Source organism: Mustela erminea, chromosome 12 (genome assembly GCF_009829155.1).
Source record: "Mustela erminea isolate mMusErm1 chromosome 12, mMusErm1.Pri, whole genome shotgun sequence".
NCBI lineage: Eukaryota > Metazoa > Chordata > Mammalia > Carnivora > Mustelidae > Mustela > Mustela erminea.
Window position 1 is genome coordinate 435,698 of NC_045625.1, and position 24,001 is coordinate 459,698.

General features: G+C 57.8%; 1 protein-coding gene across 5 annotated transcripts in view; it reads left to right on the forward strand.

Annotated features, from left to right (window-relative positions):
- PNPLA7 (patatin like phospholipase domain containing 7) overlaps window positions 1-24,001 on the forward strand; it is a 57,885-nt gene that overhangs the window by 14,010 nt on the left and 19,874 nt on the right. For 4 of the 5 annotated variants that reach the window (XR_004277702.1, XM_032308816.1, XM_032308817.1 and 1 more), the window contains exons 13-23: window positions 487-630; window positions 2,778-2,885; window positions 5,016-5,116; window positions 5,231-5,377; window positions 10,559-10,636; window positions 12,155-12,360; window positions 13,635-13,766; window positions 14,728-14,851; window positions 15,346-15,459; window positions 19,834-19,903; window positions 23,340-23,489. Coding sequence is in view for 4 of the 5 variants with exons in the window: in XM_032308816.1 (XP_032164707.1) it covers window positions 487-630; window positions 2,778-2,885; window positions 5,016-5,116; window positions 5,231-5,377; window positions 10,559-10,636; window positions 12,155-12,360; window positions 13,635-13,766; window positions 14,728-14,851; window positions 15,346-15,459; window positions 19,834-19,903; window positions 23,340-23,489 (1,374 nt within the window). In the remaining variant the exon portion in view is untranslated. The remainder of the gene's footprint in view (window positions 1-486; window positions 631-2,777; window positions 2,886-5,015; window positions 5,117-5,230; window positions 5,378-10,558; window positions 10,637-12,154; window positions 12,361-13,634; window positions 13,767-14,727; window positions 14,852-15,345; window positions 15,460-19,833; window positions 19,904-23,339; window positions 23,490-24,001) is intronic. The other variant, XM_032308814.1, reaches the window with a different exon arrangement.

The window sequence follows — 24,001 nt, forward strand, 5'->3', positions numbered from 1 at the left end:
CCATTGAGGCTTCTTGGCTATGAGTCACCTTCAGGGCGTATCCCACAGCCAGACTGTAACCCACAGCCACGCTAACGAGTGTGGCAGAGCTCACCTGAGTGTTGACAGACTCACGGACCAAAGCTGCGGAGCTCAGCTCAGAGCCGTCCCAGAAGGTGGTTTTCAGGCTCGTTCACCTGAGGAGCCAGTGGAGCACCGTTGTGTGCCAGGCTCAGGCCAAGTGTGCCGAGACAGTCCTCTCAGCTAGGACGGCCACTGGGAAGGGGACCCGCAAGTCCTCGGCCTGGTGGAGGAGGCTGGCCGAGAGGGGAAAGGCAGTTCAGGAAGACCTAGGAGAGGCAGAGCAGGGCCTGCGTCCAAGGCCGGCTCCGGCCCACCATGCCTCAGGCAGGTGGGTGCTGACGCTGAGGCCTCGGGGCCTTGAGACGTGAGCTTTGTGTGCCACCGTGAGAACAGAGGCCTTCCTTCCTACCCATCCCCTCCCAGCGGATCGAGGGGGCAGCCGTGCAGCGGCCTCGGGGCCGCCGCTGAAGAGGAGCCGGTCCTTCCCGCTGCCTTCCGTCCACGAAGAGAGCCTGGATGAGCTCGGCAAGGCCCGGGCGGGAGACCAGATGCCTCTTGTCCCGCCAGGTAAGACACTGGACCCCCTGAGCTTGGAGCATTTATGGGTGGGCAAGCTCTGAGGCCCAGAGGACCCTGTGCCCACGCTCTGGCTCAGTTAGGTGCGGTGGCACGTGTCTCGCTGCCCCGAGCACCCTGTGGGCTCCTCTCTACACTGCCTGGTTTTACCCTTGCCTCGCGTCTGTGTCCCAGGGGTCCGCATCCCTGAGGTTGCACCAGGCCACTGCGGGAGCGCCTCCCCAGGGCCATCCTTTCTCCCCTGTGCTGGGCTGTGCCCACCAGCACACCGCTGTGTGGCATCCTCCACTGAAATGGGTCTCCTAGGCCCTCTGGCCCTTCAGCTGCCACCAGGACCTGCTTTCATTAAAGCCAAGTTCTCAGGGCGCCTGGTGGGCTCTGTCGGTGAAGCATCTGTCTTCAGCTCGTGTCATGATCCCGGCGTCCTGGGGTCTGGCTCTGCGTCGGGATCTCTGCTCCGCGGGGAGCCTGCTTCTCCCTCTAACATTTCCCTGCTTGTGCGTTCCCTCCACCTCTCTCTCTGTCTTTTTTTGTCAAATAAGTAAATAAAATCTTTAAAAAATGAAGCCAAGCTCTCCAGGGGCTGTCTGTGTGGGCGGCTCCCTGCTCTGCCTCTGCTGCGCTGTCTTGGAGGCTCTCTGCCCCTCTCTGGGCCCCTTGCCCATGGGGACCTGGTCATGGGCTCCGTGTGCTGCAGCCTGGACGCTCTCCTGGGGCGACCCATGGTGCTGCCAGGGATTCTCACGCTCACCAACCCCATCTGCACAAACTAGCTCGCTCCTTCTCACCTTCTACTTCTGCTCTTACGTTGGAGAGTCTGTCTTGTTTTCGTGTGTTCTCTGAGTCGTTGGCAGTTTCATCATCTGGTGTGTTTGAGACCCGTTTGGGTTCCCTCTTCAAGAACTGTCTGTTCAGGGGTGCGCTGCTGGCTGGGTTGGTAGAGTGTGTGATGCTTGATCTCAGGGTTGAGCTCGAGCCCCACGTTGGGTGTGGAGACTACTTAAAAAAAAAAAAAAAACTGTCTGCTCATATTCTCTGCCCGTTTTGTGCAGGGTTTCCTGACTCTGTTTCGTTGGTCTGTGTTAATTCTTCGTGTGCTCTGGATAGGGCCCTTCTGTCACTTGTAATTGTTGAGACGCCGGTTTCTGGCTCCTGGAACAGGAGCCCGATGCCGCTGTACTGTGAACCGGCCACGGCACAGCCCGTGCTCGGCGTCTGGCGCCTTGGTCCCTGCTCTTGCCTCTCTCGCTGGGGCGCGGTCCTCGCTGCGAGCTGCGTCCGCACGGACGGCTCTTTCCTCTGCCCTTTCTGCTTGTTCCAAGTCAGAGATTCAGACTTTCCTTACGTTGTGTGGTGATGACTTACACGGCACCACTCATGAAACAATCTTTTGTTTCCTGTGGCCTTTTTTGGTGCCATCTTTCTTTGGTGTCAAGTTTTTGAATATACGTTTGTTTTGAGGGTTTTTTTGAAGATTTTTTTTTTATTTGACAGAGATACAGTGAGAGGAGACACAGGCGGGGGAGTGGGAGAGGGAGAAGCAGGCTTCCCGCTGAGCTGGGAGCCCGAGGCAGGGCTCGATCCCAGGACCCTGGGACCATGATCTGAGCCAGGCAGACGCTTACGACTGAGCCACCTGGGCGCCCCTAGTAATAGGTTTTTGGAGATATATTTCACATACCATGGAGTTCACTTTTTTTTTTTTTAAAGATTTTTATTTATTTATTTATTTGACTGAGAGAAATCCCAAGTAGACGGAGAAGCAGCAGAGAGAGAGAGAAGGAAGCAGGCTCCCTGCTGAGCAGAGAGCCCGATGCGGGACTCGATCCCAGGACCCTGAGATCATGACCTGAGCCGAAGGCAGAAGCTTAACCCACTGAGCCACCCAGGCGCCCCGAGTTCACTTTTTTAAAGTGTATCATTCATTAGTATATTCGCAAAATTGCCTCGATCCACACTATATAATCCCAGAACCTTTTGTCAGCCAGCAGAGACGTCCCATCAGCTCTGCCCTGGCCCCAGGCAGCCATGGGTCTGCTTTCTGTCTCTGCGACTCGCCTGCTCTGGGTAGTTCATCACTTGGATCTACTCTTGAGGCCTCTTGTGTTCTCCTGGGATGTTCGCCTGCTTCTGCCCAGGAACCAGGTTGTTTTCAGTTCTCATGGACCGTTTCCGCCTGCGTAACACGAGCACAGGAGGCGGAGATCGTCAACGGGACGTCGCCATGGCTCACACACAGCTCGCTGGTGAGGCCAACGCCCAGGTGCAGAAAGCCGCAGCGCCGGCCCCCAGCGGCCGAGATGTCAGGCTCACCGCCTGTCCGGCCGAGCTCCCTGCTCTCCGGAGTCCCAGCAGCGCGAGCTGAGCCGGGTTTCGCGGCTCCTGCGCAGCTGGTGTCTCGTGTGCCTCTGAGTCCTGTGCAGCAACGCGCACCTGTTCTCAGCGGAGGGTCGTGGCGTCTGGTGCGAACACACCGCGTTCGTGTCCGTTGAGCACATGTCCCCGCTCCCGTGGGAAGGGCTGGTCAAAGAGCGCTTGCCCTCAGCTCAGGAGACGTCGCGCGCGGTCTTCTGGGCACCGCTCGGGTGTGTGCTTCCCCACCCTCCTAAGGCTGTGTCGCCCTGGAGGGGCCCCAGCACGTGTGGTGGTCAGCACTTGGGTCTGGGCAATCCAGGCCTCCGTCCCACTCAGGCGCTCTTGGCCTTCTGTGCCAGTGCCGCTGGGGAGGCCCCCGCCCGCTGGCTTCTTCCTGTCCTCACCCCAGCTCCTCAGGCCCAGGGGGCCCCACGGTGGCCGCTGCCTGTCCTCCTGATGAGTCCTGAGCCCTAGGACTTGTCACTTCCATTGGGATTGGCTGCGCGGTCTTTCGTGTGCCCTCCTCTGGGATCGTCACCACTCCTAACGGGTTGACGGTTCTTTAGGTCTCTGTGCGAGTCCGTTTGGGGATGTGTGTGGAAGATATTTTCTGCTCTCACTTTCCACATGCTTAAGAGTGTGTTCTCATGAATAGAAGTTTGTAAAATTAATGGAGTCCACTTTATCAAATTTTTTTCTTCTGTAATTAATGCATCTTTTGTAATTAATGCATCAGGAAATCTGCCTGTAAGATTTAACATTTTACCTTTCATATTTATCTCCCTAGGATTGGCTCTTTGGTCTAAAGTGCGTACAGGACATGATACACTTTTTTCCGTATGGCTATTCAGCTGACCTGCCACATTTTAAAAAATGTGTTTAGCAAATTTTTCAAATAAAAAAACTTCAGGGACAGATAACTGAGAGTGAAAGCAGCCCCCGTCCTAAAGTCTGGCTCGGGATCCCGCAGTTCCCAAACATGCAGGCACAGTCGCCTTCCCGCGGGACCTGCAGGTGGTGCCCTGTGTGAGACCGGAGTCTGCAGAGAGCGGCGGGACTCGGCGTCTTACGTGCTGTCTGCACCGCACGCGATGTGCGCAGACTGACCACGGGCAGCACCATGTAGAGCTGTGTGACCCTTACTGTGCGCATGGGTTAGTCACAGGGACCATGGTACAGTTTTATTTTTAACAATATTTTTTTTTTTGAAGATTTACTTATTTACGAGAGAGCACAAGTGGGGGGCATAGGGAGGCACAAGGGAGGGGGAATTTCAGGCTGACTCTGTGCTGAGCACAGAGCCTGACACGGGGCTTGATCTCCTGACCCTGAGATCGCAGCTGGAGCTGAAATCAAGAATTGGACATTTAACCGACTCTGCCACCCAGGCGCCCCAGCTGGGTTTATTTTTTTAATTTTTTAAAAAATATTTTAAAGAGAGATCACAAGCAGACAGAGAGGCAGGCAGAGAGAGAGGGAAGCAGGCTCCCCGCTGAGCAGAGAGCCCGATGCGGGACTCGATCCCAGGACCCTGAGATCATGACCTGAGCCGAAGGCAGAGGCCTAACCCACTGAGCCGCCCAGCTGCCCCAAAACAATCATATGTTAATAAGATCCGTAAGGTGAATACGTTGCCACGTACTATAATGATACTACAGCAAATACTGAGAATGCACAGTGTCTCGGGATTAAGAGTTGCTTGTGGGGGTGCCCAGCTGGCTCAGCCAGTGGAGTGTGGGTCTCTTGATCTCAGGTTTGTGAGTTAAAGCCCCACATTAGGTCTAGAGATTACTTAAAATCTTTAAAAATTTTTTTAAATTAATAAAAACAGAACTTGGTTGTGGGTCACAGGAGAGCATGTGAGCCAGCACGGTGGCTGCGGTCCTGGGACCCGAGTCTCACCTCCCAGGGTCGGTGCGCTCCGCCCGCGGGGGAGAGCTCAGCCAGCCCTCTGCCAGTGGGCGTGGACCCACATGTCTGGCGGGTCAGCACCCTGTCCTGAGTCTTCCCTCTGTTTGCAGGGAACATAGCAGGGGCTACCTCCGACCTGAGGATGGCATGTGACCGTGCCAGGGTCCTCCTCCAGGCGGAGGAATGCCCTGGGAGCGCCATGGCCAGCAAGGTAGGTGGGGACCCTCTCTCCTCTATCAGGCTGTGCTCTGCCTTGGCATAGTGCTCCCTGCGGGAACCTTTCCCTGCCACGTCCCTCTGACCACGCTGCCTGTGCTCTTTCCAGTCCAAGAGGAACGTGACTGTTGCAGACGCTCCCTCTGCAGTCTTCCGCTACTCAGAGACCAACTCCGACGAGACTGTCTGCAGCAGGAAGACAGACGCCATCTTCAGAGCCGCCAAGAAGGACCTGCTCACCCTGATGAAGCTGGACGTAAGTGGCCGCCCTCCCGCCTTCTCCGGCTGCGGTGAGCGGGGAGACGCGCACAGTCTCTGGAGGGGCCGGTGCCGACTCCCGCAAACTCTTCTTATAAGAACCCACTGCTTTTGGGCCTTGTGTCCCGGGTCGGGGCCCCCACAGGCCCTGCCTGAGGCGGGGCTCCCTCTGGGACTGCTCAGGATGGTGACCTGCTGCTTCTGGCTTTGCACACCCTCTCCCTGGCACCGTCTTCTCAGCACCCCTGGCCCTCCCCCGCGTGCTTGCAGGGGCAGGAGCGGGCCGAGCATCCTGTGCGCTCTGCACACTTCGGGCACCCCCAGGATGCCCTGTAAGTCACGCCAGGAGTGACCATCTCCTGACTGGGTCCTCGTCACGTGCCCATTTTCTCTTTATCCTTTTCTCCCCTCACATCTTAAGGAGTCGCGAATACCCTTGTACAGAAGGATGTGGGTGCCCATGGAACCACCATGCCAGGGACCAAACTGTTAGCCGCTCCCCAAAACCAGCTGGGTGCCCTCTGTGGCCCCGGCCCCTCCTCTCCAGGATTCACTGCCCAGCGCCCGCGTGGGGACTCTCTGTGCGTGGTGACTCATCCCGTGTGGCCCCTGGGCCTGCTGTTCCTTGCTTGGTGGCCCGTCTGTGACTGCCCCCATGGTTGCTGGTCCTGGAGGCTCTGCCAGCACAGGACTCAGTGTCCGTCCCTTGTCCACGCTGTGGAGGGACATGAGTGGACATGACATGTCTGTGTCCCGGAAGTTGTGTGTCCCCCCGCCCAGATGAGGGGCTCCCGTGGCCTTGCATGCATGACAGTGTCCAGGTGTTCAGCCTTTTCCGTTTCAGGTAAAACGGGCACAATGTTGAGTGCAGCTTTTTTTTTTTTTTTTTAAGATTGTATTTATTTATTTGACAGAAAGAGACACAGTGGGAAGGGACAGGAGCAGGGGAGAGGGAGAGGGAGAAGCAGGTTCCTGCAGAGCAGGGAGCCCAGTGCGGGGCTCGATCCCAAGATCCCGGGATCACCACCTGAGCTGAAGGCAGATACTTATCGACTGAGCCACCCAGGCGCCCCAGCTTTTGGTTTGAATGACGTTTTCTTGATCCTAGTCGGGCTGGGCACCTTCCACGCGTCTCTTTGCCTGTTTCTTGGGAGGCAGCGGTTTGGGACTTCTGCCCATTCTCTGTGTCCCTCTTTGACTGTAAGCATTTCTTTACATTTTCTGAAGAAGAGTCTGGTTTGCAAATGATCTGCTCTATCATTTGCTTTTTTTGCTTTCTGAATGGTGCCTGGACAGAAGTTCTTAATTATAACTGTGAACTTACCAGGCTTTTCCTTTATGCTTCATGCTTTTTGTGCCTTGCTTAAGAAATTGTTTCTTACTTCAACTTCATAAAGATGTTTTCTGTATTGTTGTTTAAACATTGTCTTGCTTTACCTTTCTGAGATTTAATGAGACAGAGCTAACTTTTGTGCAGGAAGGAGGGATTCTGATTATATAAGTAGATATACATAGAGATTTTTTAAGAAATAGTCTGGTTTTTTTTAATGTTATTTATTTATTTGACAGACAGAGATCACAAGTAGGCAGAGAGGCAGGCAGAGAGAGAGGAGGAAGAAGGCTCTGCTGAGCAGAGAGCCCGATGCGGGGCTCGATCCCAGGACCCTGGAATCATGACCCGAGCCAAAGGCAGAGGCTTCACAACTGAGCCACCCAGGCGCCCCTGTATTTCCTTTTCTTGCCTATTGCATTGTCAAGGACTTCCAGCACAATGTTGGAAAGGAATGGTGAGGTGACATCCTTGCCTTGTACCTGATCTTAGCTGGAAAATATCCAGTTTCTCATCATTAAGATGAGGTGATGTGAACTGTAGGTTTTTGTGGGTAGTCTTTATCAAGCTGAGAAAGTCCCCCTCTATTCCTGGTTTACTGAGAGTTTTTGTGGTGATTGGGGGTTGGGTTTTGTCGCGTGCTTGTCTGCATCTGTCGATGGGACCATGCGATTTATCTGTGTTGGTCTGTTGATGGAATGAATTACTTCAATTGATTTTCAAATGTTGGACCAGCCTTGCCTACCTTGGACAGACCCCACTTGGTTGTTGTGTGTTAATTCTTTGTATATGTTGTTGGGTTTGACCGGCTGACGCTGTTTTGGGAATTTTCACACCTGTGTTCCTGGAGGTGCTGGTCTGTTGTTCTCTAGTAATGTTTTCCTCTGGTTTTTGTGTTAGAGAAATTCCGGCCTCATCGAATGAGCTAAGAAGAATTCCATTTTCTGAAAGAGATTGTAGAGAATTTTTTTTTTTAAGATTTTATTTATTTATTAGAAAGGGAGAAAGAGGGGCGCCTGGGTGGCTCAGTGGGTTGAGCGGCTGCCTTCGGCTCAGCTCATGATCCCAGCGTCCTGGGATCGAGCCCCACATCGGGCTCCTTGCTCAGCGGGGAGCCTGCTTCTCCCTCTGCCTCTGCCTGCCTCTCTGTCTGCCTGTGCTCGCTCTCTCTGACCAAAAAAAAAAGAAAGAAAGGGAGAAAGAGGGAGCATGAGCAGGGGGCGGAGGGAGAAGCAGGCTCCGGGCAGAGCAGGGATCCCAACGTGGGGCTCGATTCCAGGGTTGTGATCTGAGTGGAAGGCAGAGGTGTCCCCGACCAAGCCCCCCACGTACCCCTATAAAGAACTGTTAGAATTTCTTCCTTATATCTTTGGTAGAATCTACCAGGGAACCAGCCCGTCTGGGCTTGGTGCTTTCTGTTTTGGAAGGTTATTGATTGCTGATTGGATTTCCTAATAGATAGAGGCTTATTCAGGTGGTGTCTTGTGTGAATGTCGGTGGATTGTGTCTTTCAAGGAATGGGCACATTTCGTCTCAGTCACCACGTTGTTGAACATAGAGTTGCTCATAGTGTTCTTTTGTTATCCTTTTACGCAGTTTGGCTTCTGTAGTGATGACCCGTCTTTCATTTCTGGGATGAATAATTTACTTTTTTTTCCGTTTTTCTTAGTCTGGCTACGGGCTTGTCAGTTTTACTGATGAGGGCTCTGCGCTCAGCAGGGAGTCTGCTTCTCTCCTTCTGCCGACAACCCCCCCAAAATAAGTAAATAAACATCTTTTTTTAAAAAGTGTTTCTGGGATCAAGCCCCACATCGGGCTCCCTGCTTGGCGGGAAACCTGATTCTCCCTCTACCAATCCCACTGCTTCTGGTCCCTCTCTCAGTGTGTGTGTGTGTGTGTGTGTGTGTCTGTGTCAAATAAATAAATAAATAAAAATCTTTTAAAAAAAAAAGAAAGGTTTGGGGCACCTGGGTGGCTCAGTGTATTAAAGCCTCTGCCTTCGGCTCAGGTCATGATCTCAGGGTCCTGGGATCAAGCCCCGCATCGGGCTCTCTGCTCCGCGGGGAGCCTGCTTCCTCCTCTCTCTCTGCCTGCCTCTCTGCCTACTTGTGATCTCTGTCTGTCAAATAAATAAATTAAATATTTTTTTAAAAAATAAGTGTGTTGTTCGGGCGCCTGGGGGGCTCAGTGGGTTGAGCTTGGGATTGTGAATTCAAGCACCACATTGGGTGTTGTTGAATTTCCAAGTATCTTCAGATCTTCCATTTATCTTTCTGTTAAGACTTCTAGGGTCATCGCTCTGTGCTTTGAGAACAGACGCTGTGTGATTAGCATTTTCTTGAATTTTCGGAGATGGGGTTTATGGCGGAAGGTAGGGGGTTCACGTGAGAAGTTCACGTGAGTGTTCACGTGAGAAGGCTGCGTTCTGCCTCTTTGTGTGAAGTGATTATAGATAGGAATTCTGCCCGGGTGTTGGATGCTTCTGTTGAGGCCAGCTGTGTCCTCACTGGCTTTCTGCTACCAGGTCTGTGTGTTTCCGACAGAGTGGGCGGAAGTCTCCAGCTGTTGTCGCGAATCCGTCTGTTTGTCCTGTCGTTGTCGGTCTGTCTCCCGCAGGCTCGTGCTCTGTTGTCAGGTGCGCACACATTACATTGGGTTGTCGTGTGTCTGAGAACTGAGCCTTCCTCACTGTGTGATGCCTGCCCCCCTTGCTAACCTTCCTTCTCTGGGATCGGCTTCACCCGAGGCGCATAGAACTGCTTCTGCTTTCTCTGACCAGCACTACCCGTCTTTCTCTGTTCATCTACTTTGGTCTGCGTGTGTCTTTACATTTAAGTTGGGTTTCTTGGAGACAACTTCTAGTTCTGGCTAGTCTGACAACCTTTGTCTTTTAATTGGTGTGTTCAGACCATTGATTTTTTTTTTTTTTTAAGATTTTATTTATTTATTTATTTGTCAGATAGAGAGAGAGAGATCACAAGTAGGCAGAGAGGCAGGCAGAGGCAGAGAGAGAAGCAGGCTCCAACATGTGGCTCCTGCTTGGCCTCTGAGGGTACAGCAGCCTCGGGGGCCGGCTGTCTAGGCTTCTGGGAAGCACAGGATGGGACGGCCGGCCACCGCACACCCGCACCGCCTCTGCTCATGCTTCCCAGGGGCTCTGGGCTTGAAGAAGGGCAGTGGGGGAAGGAGGCGTCTTCCTCACTTGGGCCGTCCCCGCACCCTGACTCCACACCCCAGCATTTCATCCCTGCCGGCTGGCCTTGCGACAACCCTCTGCACCTTTGAACAGATTCATGGTCTTGAATTGTTGCTTTTAACAACACTGGTTATATTAAGTTTATCATTGATAAAGAAAGAGAAGGCACTGCAGCCAACAGAACTTGGGTCCCAGGGCGGTCAGGCACGGGGAGCGGGGCACACTATGACCCCTCCGTCCATCTGTCTGCAGTGAGGCCTGCGCGTCCAGGCCGCACTGCTTCACCCTGACCTCCCCTTCCCTGGTTAGCGAAGGCCTTGTGGACCCCAGAAGCCTAGTCTCTGCTGAAACCATTTACCCCAAGGGCAGGCCCGTGGAGCAGAGAGTGCTGGTGGATTCAGGGTGGTTCCTTTCCCTCCCCTGCTGGAGGCCCAAGGGCATTTTCTCCGCTTCCTGCGGAGCCCGCCGGAGCTCCTGGAGGTACAGCCTGTGAGGCCCTGGGGCCCCATGATGGGGTGTCCTACGCCAAGGGCACCCATTTGCCGTGGGCGGCTGTGCAGGGTGCGGCCTCGCAGTGTTCCTCGGCACGGTCCGCCCGTGCTCCTCGTGGGGGCCAGGGCCGCCTCCCTGTGTTGACCCTGCGTTGTTTGTAGGACCCCTCACTCTTGGATGACCGGGTGTCGCTGCTCCACGTTCCGGGGGGCACGGTGGTGTCGAGGCAGGGAGATCAGGTGAGCCCAGGGCCGCGGTCGGTGGGAGCGGTCCCCAGGGCTGCCCGGCGTCGGTCGTGCGATGCAGGGCCCGTGGCCCCTGGCCCTGGGGCGCTCCTTATCCCAGACTGTGGGGGTGTCTGCGAACATGGTGCCAGTCACCCTGCCCGTCCTCGCGGGGGAGGGTGCATGTCCGCGCTCACAGACGCGTGTGTCCGCACGTTTGTACGAGAGTCACCACCGATCTCACAGTCTGGTGCAGGAGAGACGCTTTTGTTTTCCCAATTCTCAAATCCAAATACAGGTGAAAAACAAATTTTTTTTTTTTAGTGAGATGAACCTGATTTCTGGTTCTGAAAGCCACACTCTGCTGGGCAAGCAAAAATAACCTCCACAGCTCCTGCCTCGTCTCCCCCGCTGCTGGCATGGTCAGGGCGTCTCTCTCTGCAGGAGTTGTGCTTTCTCTGGCCCCTGCACTCCTGGTGGACAGTGTTTTGTCTGGTTTGCTTTTAGAGCAGCTTTGATGAGACGGCGGGTCTTTCTTGTTGGATGAGCAGGCCGAGCCTGGGCCCTCCACCCCTGTCCCAAGGGGTCGAGGTGACGGCAGCCAGCTGTGCAGACCCAGGGGTGGACGTGGGGACAGGCGTGCCCTGGCAGCAGGCGCCTATAAGCCCTGGATGGGGAAGGCTTGGAGGTCCAGCCTGGGAGCAGGGTGGTGTGAGGCCCCCAAGGGGATGCTCTGCGGGTGTCCAAGGGCATCAGTGTCCCCGCTTCTCTCTCTACCCCTTCTTCCCTCTGGTCTGCGCCATGACCAGGAGAGGCTCTTCCTCTCCCCAGAGGACGCACACTGCTGGCTGACTCTCTTGTGCCCAGTCAGTCAGGGCCAAGGGTCAGGAGAGCCCTCGCCTGTTCACAGACCTCAGTCCTCACTACTGCCTTCTATGGCACCCAGTGCCCGGGGACCCCTCAGAGGCAGTTTGGGGGGCACGGGGTGTGGAGGCTGCCCATCTGCCCCTGGCCTCCCAGACCTGAGGGCCAAGCCTTGCTCTCAGGCCTCCCAGAGCCCTGCACTGGCCCTTTCCTGCTCAGACCAGAGAGGAGTGGTCTGACCAGAGTAGGGGTGAGCAGGTCTGGAGATAGGCAGATAATGGACACAGTGAGGTTGGCCTCGGAGCAGTCTCACGGGCACGCCTGGCAGACGTGTAGTGTGTGGGGTCAGGGAGACTCAGCAGGGCCCCGTGGGGAGAGAAGGCAGCACATGTGGAGGCCTCTGGACGGCTGTCTCCCGGGCAGCAGGGCCATGTGGCTGCGCAGGCCATCTGGTGTGTGGGAGGGGTGTGCGTCTACGGCCAGGCTCTCTGCCACCAGAGAACTGACCCCCTGTGATTGATCATCAAACGGTGAAACCATGGACCCTGCTGACACTTCTTCTGGGAGAGCCCAGCCCAGGAACAGTGACGTGAGACAGCACAGGCACAGGAGAAGTGCAGCCCACAGCCAGCCCCCGTGGCCTCCAGCCCACACCCCTTGTTTGGTCAGGACGTGAACATCCTATTTGTGGTGTCGGGGCTGCTGCACGTGTACCAGCGGAAGATTGACAGCGAAGAGGACACCTGCCTGTTCGTCGTGCGCCCCGGGGAGATGGCGGGCCAGCTGGCCGTGCTCACAGGGGAGCCTCTCACCTTCACCATCAAGGCCAACAGGGACTGCAGCTTCCTCTCCATCTCCAAGGCTCACTTCTATGAGTGAGTCCAGGCCAGCCTGGGTGGCTCCTGGGCAGGTGGGGCCGTGGCAGGGCCCACGTCAGGCACCTCTCGGGGTCCTGCCTCTGGCCCTTCTCACGCTGGAGACAGGAGTCCCGGGGACAAGGGCAAGGCCTGAGGGGTGAGGTGGCAGGAAGGGCTTGTGGCACTACAGGGTTAGCCCCAGAGGACTGCAGCTCCTCTTCAGGAAAACACGGTCCATGGCATCCTTGAGCCTGGGTGCAGGCAGGGCCTCGTCAGCCCTGTCCAGCCTGCCCAGGCCCAGCGGTGTCCTCAGCCCGAGTCCCTGTGAGCATGTCGGCGTGCACGTGCCGGCAGCACGAGTCTCCTCCATCGGCAGCTCCTGCCCTGTAGACATTGTGTGACAGGTGTCCCGGCGATCTCGTCCAGTCCTGGGCCTCCCCCCGGATTTCGCTCCTGAGTGCAGGCTTGTGTGTTGGCTGTCCTGACGTCCGTCTGGGGCACCTCAGGGATTCCTCAGTCTGCTGTCCGCAGCTGAGCCGTAGATCTGCAGGCCCCCCCCCCCCCCCGTTTGCTCCTGCCTCCACCTTTCGTCTGCTCTGGGACGTCTGCCTCTCGCCGGCCCATTGCTCGGGCCGAGTCCTGGAGTAGCCCCAGTCCCACTGCGGCCCCTGAGCTGACCACAGCCCTGCTGCTGCCCTCCAGAAGCCTCCATACTCTGGGGCTGCCTGCTTCCACCCTCGCCCCCAGCAGCCTGTTTACGGACGGCAACAGGGAACCGGAGCTGTCGTGTTCCCGCTGCCAGGGACTCCATTGTGCCCAGGAACCTCTCAGCGCCTTCCCCGACTCAAGGCCCCGCGTGGTGGCCGCCCTCTAACCTCTCGGCCTCTCCCTGTCTGGTGCCCTCTCACCTCCTTTCCCCGCCCCCTCTGGACTTCACGGCACATTGTGGGGGGCAGGGACTTCACATCCCACTACTGGGCCAGGGCCCCACGTGAGGCCTGTGCTCAGAGCACATCTGGGGGGCAGATGGCAGTGGGCAGGGGCTCCGCGGCCTGTCCCAGGGCAGCTGTCCACGGGCCACGACGGAGCAGGCGGCTGAGTGGGCACTGCGCTCTGTCTAGCCCTGGGCCCGTGTCTCTGTCACTTGCGACGTGGCATTATGTTGCAAGTTTGGTGAACCGGGTATGGGTCCTGCCACCTCTCAAGTGCTGTGGCCTGGAGGGCAGGGGTGGCCCTGGCAGGAGTGGCTGCCAGCCGTGGTGGGGCAGGCGTGACTCTGGGCTCACCGGCAGAATCATGCGGAAGCAGCCCACCGTGGTCCTGGGCGTCGCGCACACTGTGGTGAAGCGGGTGTCATCCTTCGTGCGGCAGATGGACTTTGCGCTGGACTGGATGGAGGTGGAAGCCGGGCGCGCGGTATACAGGTGCGGCCCGCGGTGGGGGGGGTGGCTGGCCCTCCGCACGTGCCCCCGGGGGAGGCGGTGCCGCTGATGGACTCCACTGCGCCCCTGTGCTCCCCGCCCCGGGCATGCGCACACTCGGGCACGCACGCTGTCTCACGGGCATCTCCCCGCGTCATTCCCTGCAAGTCCCCGCTGCCCTCGAGGTGGCCCAGCAGAGGTGACGCTAAACGGCGCTGCGGCAGGTGCCCGTGCGCTCGGTGTCCCTGCGATGCCGTCCGGGTGCCCGCAGCTCTGTGTCTCAGCTGCCGCAGCCGGGGGCACAGATAGGGTTACAGCTGTTGACTTTTGTGATAACTGAAAATTCAAACTAAGGAGATTTTAAGTATTTCGTTGTTTATTTAAAAACCAATAAGCCGGGTGCCTGGGTGGCTCAGTGGGTTAAGCCGCTGCCTTCGGCTCAGGTCATGATCTCAGGGTCCTGGGATCGAGTCCCACATTGGGCTCTCTGCTCAGCAGGGAGCCTGCTTCCTCCTCTCTCTCTCTGCCTACTTGTGATCTCTCTCTCTGTCGAATAAATAAATAAAATCTTTAAAAAAAAAAAAACCAATAAGCCATTTATGTATTAGCCTATGCATTTTTATTTATTTATTTTAAAGCCCTTTATTTTTTTTCAAAGATCTTATTTGAGAGAGAGCCTGCTCATTAGCGGCGGGGCGGGGGGCCCAGAGGGAGAAGCAGACTCCCTGCCGAGCAGAGAGCCCGACGTGGGACTCGGTCCCAGGACCCAGAGTTCACGACCTGCGCCAAGGCAGACATTTAACTGAGCCACTCAGGGGCGCCCAGCATATATATATTTTAATGTAAAACAACTGTGTTTTCCCAAACAAAAAGAATACAGTGAGAAGATTGCTTTCTTCTCCCCACCAGTGCTGGAGGGCTTCCTGGCCTTGCCCATCCAGTCCAACAGCCTCTGTCCCCGCAGGCAGGGGGACAAGTCAGACTGCACCTACATCGTCCTCAGCGGCCGGCTGCGCTCCGTGATCCGCAAGGACGACGGCAAAAAGCGCCTGGCGGGCGAGTACGGCCGCGGAGACCTCATCGGTGTGGTACGGCTGGGCTCCCTCCCCCCATGCCCTGCACTGTGGTGACTGCTGGCCCACTGCCCGGGTTGGGGGGAGCCCTGGAAGTGACCTGTGGAGGACTCTTACTCCCCACCTGGGGCACCTTTCTTGGGGGCCTGACGCGCATGCTCTGACCCAGGCTGCAGCGCCAGGGCTGGGACGCCGCTTCACCCCGTCCAGGGAAACATGCCTCGAGGTGGTTCCTCTGAGACTTGCGTGTAGGATGAGGCCCTGGCCGGTCTCTTCTGGGTGCCGGACCTGGGTCCCGGCGCTGCCGGCAGCACGCTCCCTTGCCAGCTCTCACTGATGCTTCTCCAACCACACTCGCCCCCTTTCCTCCCGTTCCCCCCATACGCCGCATTCCAGAAGGGTCGCCGTGTGCTCTGCCTTCTGGTTGGGTTCAGAGTGCGGCCAGCTGGGCCTGCAGGGCTGGCGCGCGTCGGCGGTATGGCCGTGCCTCCCCAGCCTCTCTGCCGCAGGTGGAGACGCTCACCCACCAGGCCCGGGCGACCACGGTACATGCTGTTCGGGACTCGGAGCTGGCCAAGCTTCCAGCGGGAGCCCTGACCTCCATCAAGCGCAGGTACCCACAGGTGAGCACTCCTGTTGCCAGCCGCCTTCAGGGACCAGGATTTTCAGGCACAGGGCTGCGTCCTGCTCAGCACCAGGGGAGGTACGGATTGGAGTGACCTGGCACAGGCACATTTTAAAGGAAATGTCATGTGGACCAGCGCGTGGGGGTAAGGCCCTTGGGACAGGTGACTTGGGCACTGCCAGGAGGTAGGAGGGGGACGCGGGGATCCAGCGAGTGAGGCCGGCCTGGCCCATCCCACAAGTCGAGCGATGTCCCGAGTGGTGTTTAGAACCAGCGAGGAGTCCCAGCAAGCACCGGAGCGAGCCCGGGGAATGTGCGGTTTCCGCAGCACGGGCCTTTCTCTGTGCTGCCTCACGGAAGGCGAACTCGGGATTCAGAGATGGGAGATGGAGCCTGGGCCAGCGGCCAGCCGCACAATGAGGGGAGTCTGTGCTGCTCCCGGGGCAGTTAGTGTGGCTGGCTTTCCGGTGTTGGCCTCCCTGCTCTGAAGTGGTAGGTGTGTGACTGGGGACGGGGAGAGCCTTTGAGCTCAGGGGTTGGAGAAGATCGGCCGCAGCGAGACGGCCCGTCCTTTCCCCCTCGGCACCACGTGGGCCTGTCCGGTGCACCTGTCTGCTCTAGAACACAAGGAAAATACCCCAGTTCATTTTATGAAGTTAATTTTCATTTGAAATTTGATAAAAATACCGAAAAGCATTTGTGGCGTAGCTACAAATACTCTGTTTGAGTAAATCAACAATAAAAAATGCTATTTAATAAGGGTGCATTCAAGGAATGTTAGCCCAGTGTCAGAAAATTATTAAAACGTAATCCATTATGGGAAAAAGTAAAAGGAAGACCCTTAGGATTATATCAGGGTTTTTGCAGAATTCAGCCACAGGTAGTAAACACTCAGAGTAGAAGTGAAAAAAGCTTCGGACTAGAACAGACGATTTATTCTGGGACTCCTGAGTCCAGGATGGACAGGCCTCTCCTCCCCTAGCAGAAAAGGTTGAAAAATGAAACGGCTGGTGTCCACTTGGAAAAGGGGTACTCGTGACATTTGCAGAGAACATGGGTCTTGTTAGCGGAAACCTCCAAGGGAACGGATCAGGAGAGTTTACGAGACGGCAATAGAGCTGAGACCCCTGTGTGCCCGCGGGGCCTCCCGGCCAGAGTGGCAGGGCTCCTAAGGGCACAGCCAGTCGGGAAACCACACTTCGCAAGCAGGGCTTGGATGGAGGCCCTGCTGCATCCCTGTGGGTCTTCCCAGTGGGAAACCAGGGGCGGGATGTCATTTTGTGAGCCGTTTAGAGTGCCTTCCCTGGGGACATATCCCCGGGGGCCCCTTGCAGTCCAGGAGTCTTGCCCGTGGGCTGCCCAGGCTCCGGGGCATGCAGAGCTGGCCTGGGGAGAGGGACCCCCTTGGAGGACGGCCGTAGTTCCGGTGCCAGCTGGACGGTTTGTAGTCCTTTCCTGTCCTCTTCCATCTGGATGTTTGTGCCCCAGATATGGGCCCTGGGGGCCCCTTGGAGTCCTTCTGATGTGTCCTGTGCGTTTCTGGCCTGGAGCCCCTGGTCCCTTCGGTGGAGCTAGGCCCGTCTGGGGGCCCAGCACAGGGGCCCTCCCTTCCCACGCCAGCCCCTCCTGAGCCGCTCGGCAGTGTGAGCAGCCCCTCCGCCAGGACCGCCCTCCCCTGTTCCCCAGTGTTAGCCACCAGGCTGCCACCGTCCCTTACACCCCGTCACTTCCAGCTCCCCAGGACTCTGTACCTGCCAGACACGGGGTGGGGACGGTGCTCTTGGCCTCGGAGCACCCAGCCCGGCCCCAGACTCACTGTCCCGAGAGCCACCGGGGAGAGCCAGTCCTGTCCTTCCCTCGGGGGGCAGCGCTCCTGCCCGGCTGTGGCGTGAGGGGTGACCTGGGTTCAAATGGGAGGGCTTGGATCTAAGCCCCGGGAGACCCCCGAGAACAGCAGGACGGTTGTGAAGGTGGCTGGGGCCAGTCTGTGGGCTGGAGCCCCCCAGGAGCTGCGGGGTTCCTGGGAGCCAGGCTAAGCCCGGCCACGGCCTCTCCTGCAGGGCCGTTTCCTGGTGAATCCACAGAGGGATGCTCTTCTCCTGCCCACGGCCCTGGGGTGCGTAGACTTCTCCACGGGCGGCTCCCAGGGGCCCAGGGCCTGTCCTGATGCTGGTCTGTCACACGCAGGCTGCTGCGGGGCCCACGGCCTCTCCAAGCAGCCGGCCCCGTGGGCCCTCTCACAAAGGCGCAGGCACTGACCTTGCCCCAACCCCAGGCTTGCTCTGTGCCCTAGAGCAGAGGGGGCCCTGCCAGGGTGCTGTGGCCAGCCAGTGTCCCCCGCCCCTGACCACTGCCCGCTCTATCTGTTCTGGGGATTCACGTCAGTGAGGTAGCACAGATCACAGTGTTCTCTGGTGGCTTCTGTTGCTTGCCGTGGTCTCTGAGGCCTGCGTCTCGTGGGTGTGGTCTCTCTCTCTCTTTTTTTTTTTTTTTTAAAGATTTTATGTATTTATTTGACAGAGAGAGATTACAAGTAGGCAGAGAGGCAGGCAGAGAGAGAGGAGAAGCAGGCTCCCCGCTGAGCAGGGAGCCCGATGCGGGGCTCGATCCCAGGACCCTGAGACCATGACCCGAGCCGAAGGCAGCAGCTTAACCCACTGAGCCCCCCAGGCGCCCCGTGGGTGTGCTCTCTTTACCGCAGAGTGAAACCCTTGCTCACCTGTCGTCCGGACGGGCGTGCGCGCTGTTCCCAGCGTGAGGCTGCCACGGAAAGGCTGCTCTGCATGGTCTGTGGCCGCTTTCCGTCTCCTCAGGGCTGCCTGAGGGCGGCGTGGCAGGGCAGAGGGGAGACAGACGCTGAACTTTTTCAGAAACTGCCGATCATCCGCCAGGGGCTGGTGCCGAGTGACGTCCCAGCCCAGCGCGGCCCGTCACTGGGCAGCTGTCATGCGCTCGGACCCCCGTGACATGAGCTGCTGTCGCGGCAGGACGTGCTCATGGGGGGTTGGCCTTCTCCTGACGACTGGAAGTGTTGAGCGCCTTCTTGTGTGCTCATGGGCTTATTTTGAACCTTTTCACTTGATGTAGAATTTTTAAAAATACATTTAATTGTTAAATTATCTTTAATTAGGATCATTATAAATCTGTAATTTTGAGAACTGTATCCCGAGTATGTTTTTGAAGGCTCTGATCCTAGAGATGCAGACTCACATGCTGGCGGATTGAGTGCTGTGTTTCGGATCGGCCTGAAATTGTTTCAGATGTGAGCAAACGGAGCTTTCCGGGGTGTGTGTGAAGCAGGTGACTGCAGCCCGGTGACGGGGGTGTGGCCACGGACTCTTCCCCCACCTGTTGTGCACTAAAATTTTCCCTAATAATGTGAGGTTTTCTTATTAGCTCCAGTGAACAGTCTGATGCTAGATTAGTTATAAAAAAAAAAAACAACCAGACTCCTTTTTAGCTTCTGTTTTGGCCACTCCGCAAACTGCTTTTGGTCTCACATCCTAAAATGAGGACAGTCTCACTTGCCTCCTCCACGGGTGCTTTCACTCCGGCGTCCTGGGGATCAGAGAGGCTCTCCGAGTCAGTCTGCAGGTGCCGCTGGGTACTGGAGCCCAAGGCCTCAGCCTGCTCCCCGCAGTCAGCCCCAGAGCTCCGGGCTGTGGGCCGTCCGGAAGCCAGCCTGACGCTGGGGTCTGGGGGCCAAGTGCAGGAGAAGCAGCCTCCGAATCACCCCATCTGTGCCGCCAGTGTGCTCTCTGACACAATCTAGGTTTTACTGAAGCTGACAGCAGCTTCTCTTCAAAGCGGTGATGCCGAGGGAGGCTGCCCAGACAGTACGTCCTCTGACACCTGTAAGCCTGACCAATCAGAAAATCTAACTCGCTTTGTTTTTGTGCAAAAGTATTGAAGTAAACTACAGATATCTTGGCGTTCCAACCTTAAATACTTTGTGACTCTAAATTCAGTATTAATGTGGCTGTGTACTACTTCCTAGATAGGATGTAACACCAGCCCGTGTCCTGCCCAGGCCAGGCCCCCTCAGGAGTGCCTGGAAGCCCTTCCTGGCTCGCCTGTAGGGTGGTCGGGGCCGCCCCTGGTGCTTCTCTGCCCTGGAAGTAAAAGGAGACCCTGGCCTGAGCGCCAGGTCACAGGACGTGTGCCCCTCACACCTGCTGGACTCCAGTGGGCTCTCTGTGGTGCAGACCCTCATCCCACAGAGTGGGGCCCACTGCCCAGTGACCAGTCTGCCAACCGCACCACTGCCCTCAGCCCCTAGGGGTTTGCAGACATGGTGGTTTTGAAAACAGGGATCCAAGGTGCTTCTCTTCTTGGTTTCAACGTGTGGTCTCCTTTCCTTCTCTGCCCCCAGGTTGTGACTCGGCTGATTCACCTCTTGGGTGAGAAGATTCTGGGCAGCCTCCAGCAGGGAACTGCGACAGGTGTGTCCTTGGGAGCCCCACTCTCTGGCCCCGAGGCCACACCTGCCCTGTGGCTGCCAGAGGCGGACATGGGCGGTGCGGGAGGGAACCCTGGTCTGGACTGGAGCCGAGCATTGGGGGTACTTGTGGGCGGCCGTGTCTGCCCCGTGCCGAACCAGTGACACGGTTCTCCAGGCTGGGACTTTGCCTGTCAGCGTATGTGTTCTCTTCTGGTTCTAACTCAGAGAGGGTGCTCTGTGCGATGCTCGCTGGCACCTGGTCCTGGTCCGCGGTGGCGGGAACTACCTGCACCTGCCTTGGCCTGTGGTCCCCTCTGCTGGAGCCCCTCATCAGAGCACCCGCCTGGCTGCCCCAAGCCCTGCGCCCTCTGCTTCCTGTCCCACTTCGTCTCAGCCTCTGACTCATCCTGCCGCTCCCTAGTCAGCTCCTGTGTAGTCTGTGCCCCATGCCGGCTCGGGCACTGTGGGAGGGCAGTGTGTCTCCTGGCAGCGACCTGGACACAGGACTGTGCTTTGTGGAAGGACTGGGCTGGCCAGCGTGCCCAGTGTGACCACAAAGTGTGACGGTGACCCCTGAGTCCACTACAGCTCGTCTCGATCGACTGTGTCTGCAAAGACCCATTTCCAAACAAGGTCACACTCTGAGGTCTGCGGTGTACATGAAGGCACGGCTCAACGTGTGCTGTGTCTTCACGTCACCTCTGACCACCGGCATGGTCTGCTCGAAGCAGGTTTCTTGTGGAAAGCACATAGTCAGGTGTTATTTTTATCATCCGGCGTGACAACTTGGTATGTGTTTTTTTAAGATTTTGTGTATTTCTTTGAGAGACAGCCAGCACAAGCTGGCGGAGGGTAGGGAGAGGGAGAAGCCGGCTTCCCGCCGAGCAGGGAGCCCGACACGGGGCTCGACCCCAGGACCCTGGGATCCTGACCTGAGCCGAAGGCAGACGCTTCACCGACGGAGCCCCCAGGCCTCCCCGCCTGACTGCTCGTTCAATCGGTGTGCACAGGTCCGTGTTGAGCACGATCACTCCCGAGCCGGGATCCGCGGCCGCCCCTGCGGAGCGTCCTGTCTCCCCCGCCCCGTCGTCTTTCTCCGTCCGTCTTCTCTCGAGTTCCCTCAGCCCTTCCGAGTGTCCGTTCGCGGTCTGTCGCGGCTCCAGCGTGCGTCCCGTGGCGCCTCCGTAGCCGCTGTGGGGTCGCAGCCTCCCTCCCTCACCGCGACCCGCAGGGTTGTGCTCCGTGAACCCCTCCCACGGCCTGGGAACTGCTGGGGAAGCACGAGAGGAGACTCGGCTAGAAAGCGCCGCTGCCCTTCCTTCCGGCGGCCCTTCCTGGCGGTCCGAGGACGCGCCTTTCACAGCCGGGTCTGCCGGCCGCGGACTGTCCGAGCTTCCTTCTCGCAGCCGTCTGCGCGTCACCTCCATCCCAAGACAAATTTGCCGATGCGTGGCTGGCCCCGGGGAGCGGCTGCCTGTAGCCTCCACGGCTTCTGATGAGAAGCCCCGATGTGGCTGTTCCCACGTCCGTGTCCCTTTCTCGGGCTGCGTTGAACACTCTGTCCTTAGTGTGTAGAGACAACACGCTCATCTTCTGGAATCCGTAGATGCATGTCTTTCCGCAGACGTGAGACGTTTCCAGCGTTTATTTCCTAAGATACTCCTTCGGTTCTGTCCCCTTTATCCTCCGGAAGTCCAGGGACACAGACGCTAGACCTTCTCTTACTGGTTCTGAGGTCTCGGGGCACCGCCGGCTTTTCCCTTCCCCCAGTGTTGAGATCGCACGCCTTCTCGCAATCTGTCTTCTGTCTCCACCGCAGCGTGCACCTGTGCTACTGGTCATGGCTGCTGTGTCGCCCCTGCCTTTTTGTCCTTTTTGTCAGTAATTCCAGATTCTGTGACCTGTTGTCACATTTGTCCGTTGTTGTAGGCGAGGTTTTCCTGGCTTTTGTTATAGCTGCTAATTCTGGATTATACCCTATATTTCAGGCATGATGTCACAATGTCATGGGACTCTGGTCCTGCCTCTTCTGTTCTAGCCGACTGTCGGTGTGCTCACGCTCCCAGAGCACGTCCTGGCTGTTCGTTAGTAAGGGAGTTAGTTAGACTGTCTCTTAGGATGTTAGTTCGGTTCTCAAGGCCTTCGCAGTGTTACCCCGGTCTGCCCTGCCATGTGCTCCTCAGAGCCGCTGTGCGGTCCTGGCTGGTTTCATGCGTGGGCCACGCGAAGGCGAGTGAGCCCAGGACTGCTTCCTGGGGTGAGAGAACTGCTTCTGCATCTTCTCCCTGGCATTTCCCTGTGCTGCAGGGCCTGGAGAGTTGGGGGGCTCCAGCCCACGGTGTCTATAGCCTGGCCGCCCTGGGAAAGAGCCCTGGAGGCGGCCCCTGGCCCAGGGTGGGGGGTGGGGGAGCCTGCCTGGCTATAGCAGGAGAGGGGCAGGGGCACTGTGGCCTTGGTGGCCTTGGTGGCCTTGGCGGCCTTGGTGGCCATGGTGGAGTGCTTCCCAGGAGTGGAGGCCCCAGCCCGGCCGCCCTCCGAGCCCCCTTGGGACCGCTGGCAGCAGTCGGGGGGCATGTGCCTGCCCCGCCTCCCTCTTGGCCAGAACCAGAGCTCCCAGTGCTCCGGCAAAGGCTGAGAGAGCCATGCGGAGCTGGCAGGAGAGTCCCCTTTGCTTCTGCCTCAGATGGAGGGTCCTGACATCACAGGTCGCTAGAAAAGACAGGAGGGAGCCAGGAAGAGAGCCCTCGGTGTGTCCAGGCTGCAGGAGACCAGGGTCTGTTTGGGGTGTGGCCGGCAGGAGGGTGAGGCTGACCCCCCCAGCCACGTCCGTGAAAACAGGTGCTGCTGGCCCAGAAATGACCATGGTTGGAAATAAACTTCCAGGGACCCTCTGATGGGTGACCTTGTGGGTCAACGGGTCTGTGGTTCCTTCCCTGTGCCTGGGGGCCCCAGGGCTGCACGGAGCTTCCTGGGTCCCGCCCAGAGGACGGAGACTCTGTGGTTCCAGGGACAGGGGCTCTTACCGCACTGGCTTCTCGCTCCGAGCTTCAGGCTGCCGTCCCTCATAGGTCGCACTTACTGGTTCTAGAGCCCATGGTGGAAACACCGTAGGTGGCCTCACCTGGCAGAGCACTGGAACTCTCCGAGGTTTCTCTGGGTCACAGGGTCTTTTCCTCACGCCGTGCCTTCCTCATCCGTGAGGCCTGAGTCCCGGAGTGCGTGAAAGGCAGGGTGCTCACAGTGTGGCCGCTGCTTCAGCAGGAAAGGCAGGCTGGTCGGGGGGCAGGCGCGAGACACTTGGATTAGGGACGCCAGGAGCGAACCCTGGAGCCTTTTCCTCTTCCCCAGGCCCTTGTACCCTGGGGCATCAGGAAACAGAGATACTGTGCAGTGCCGGCCCAGCCCCTTAGGCCGACACGCGACTCTGTGCTCCGCAGGTCACCAGTTTGGGCTACACGCCGCCGGCAGCAAGTGGGACTCCGGGAACCCCGCCAGCAACCTCTCCACGGTGGCTGTCATGCCTGTGTCAGAGGACGTGCCCCTCACCGCCTTCGCCCTGGAGCTCAAGCACGCCCTCAGCGCCATCGGTAAGTCCTGCCCGAGGCCAGCTGGGTCCTCTGGAGCCTTCCCCCTCTCGCCTGGTGGTCCCTCTGGTTCTTCTGCAGGTGCGCCAGAGTCCTTCACAGCTGGCCCTTGTGGGTGCTGGGGACAGGGCTGCCACGGGAGCAGGAGAGCATCCGCCCGGCATCTCCTGACAGTCCTGATGCTGGGCATGGTCTTGTGGGCCGAGGGCTGTCCCTCCCGCACCTGTGGCTCAGGGAGCCTCCTACCCGGAGGGGACAGTGCGGTGGCTGCAGGAGCTGGCTGACCGTGTGGAAAATGCCCTTGGTTGGGCTCAGGGAGCTTGGGTAGTATTTCCGAATTCCTGACAGCTGTTAAACTTTGCAGTTCAACAAGGAATTGAAATTTTGAGAACTCTTAGAAATTCCCCAAATCGTGAAGTGTTCTGTATTCCTTTTTTTTTTTTTAAGTTTTATTTATTTGAGAGAGAGTGAGCGAGCAAGGGGGCAGAGGGAGAGAGAGAATCTCAACTCCGTGC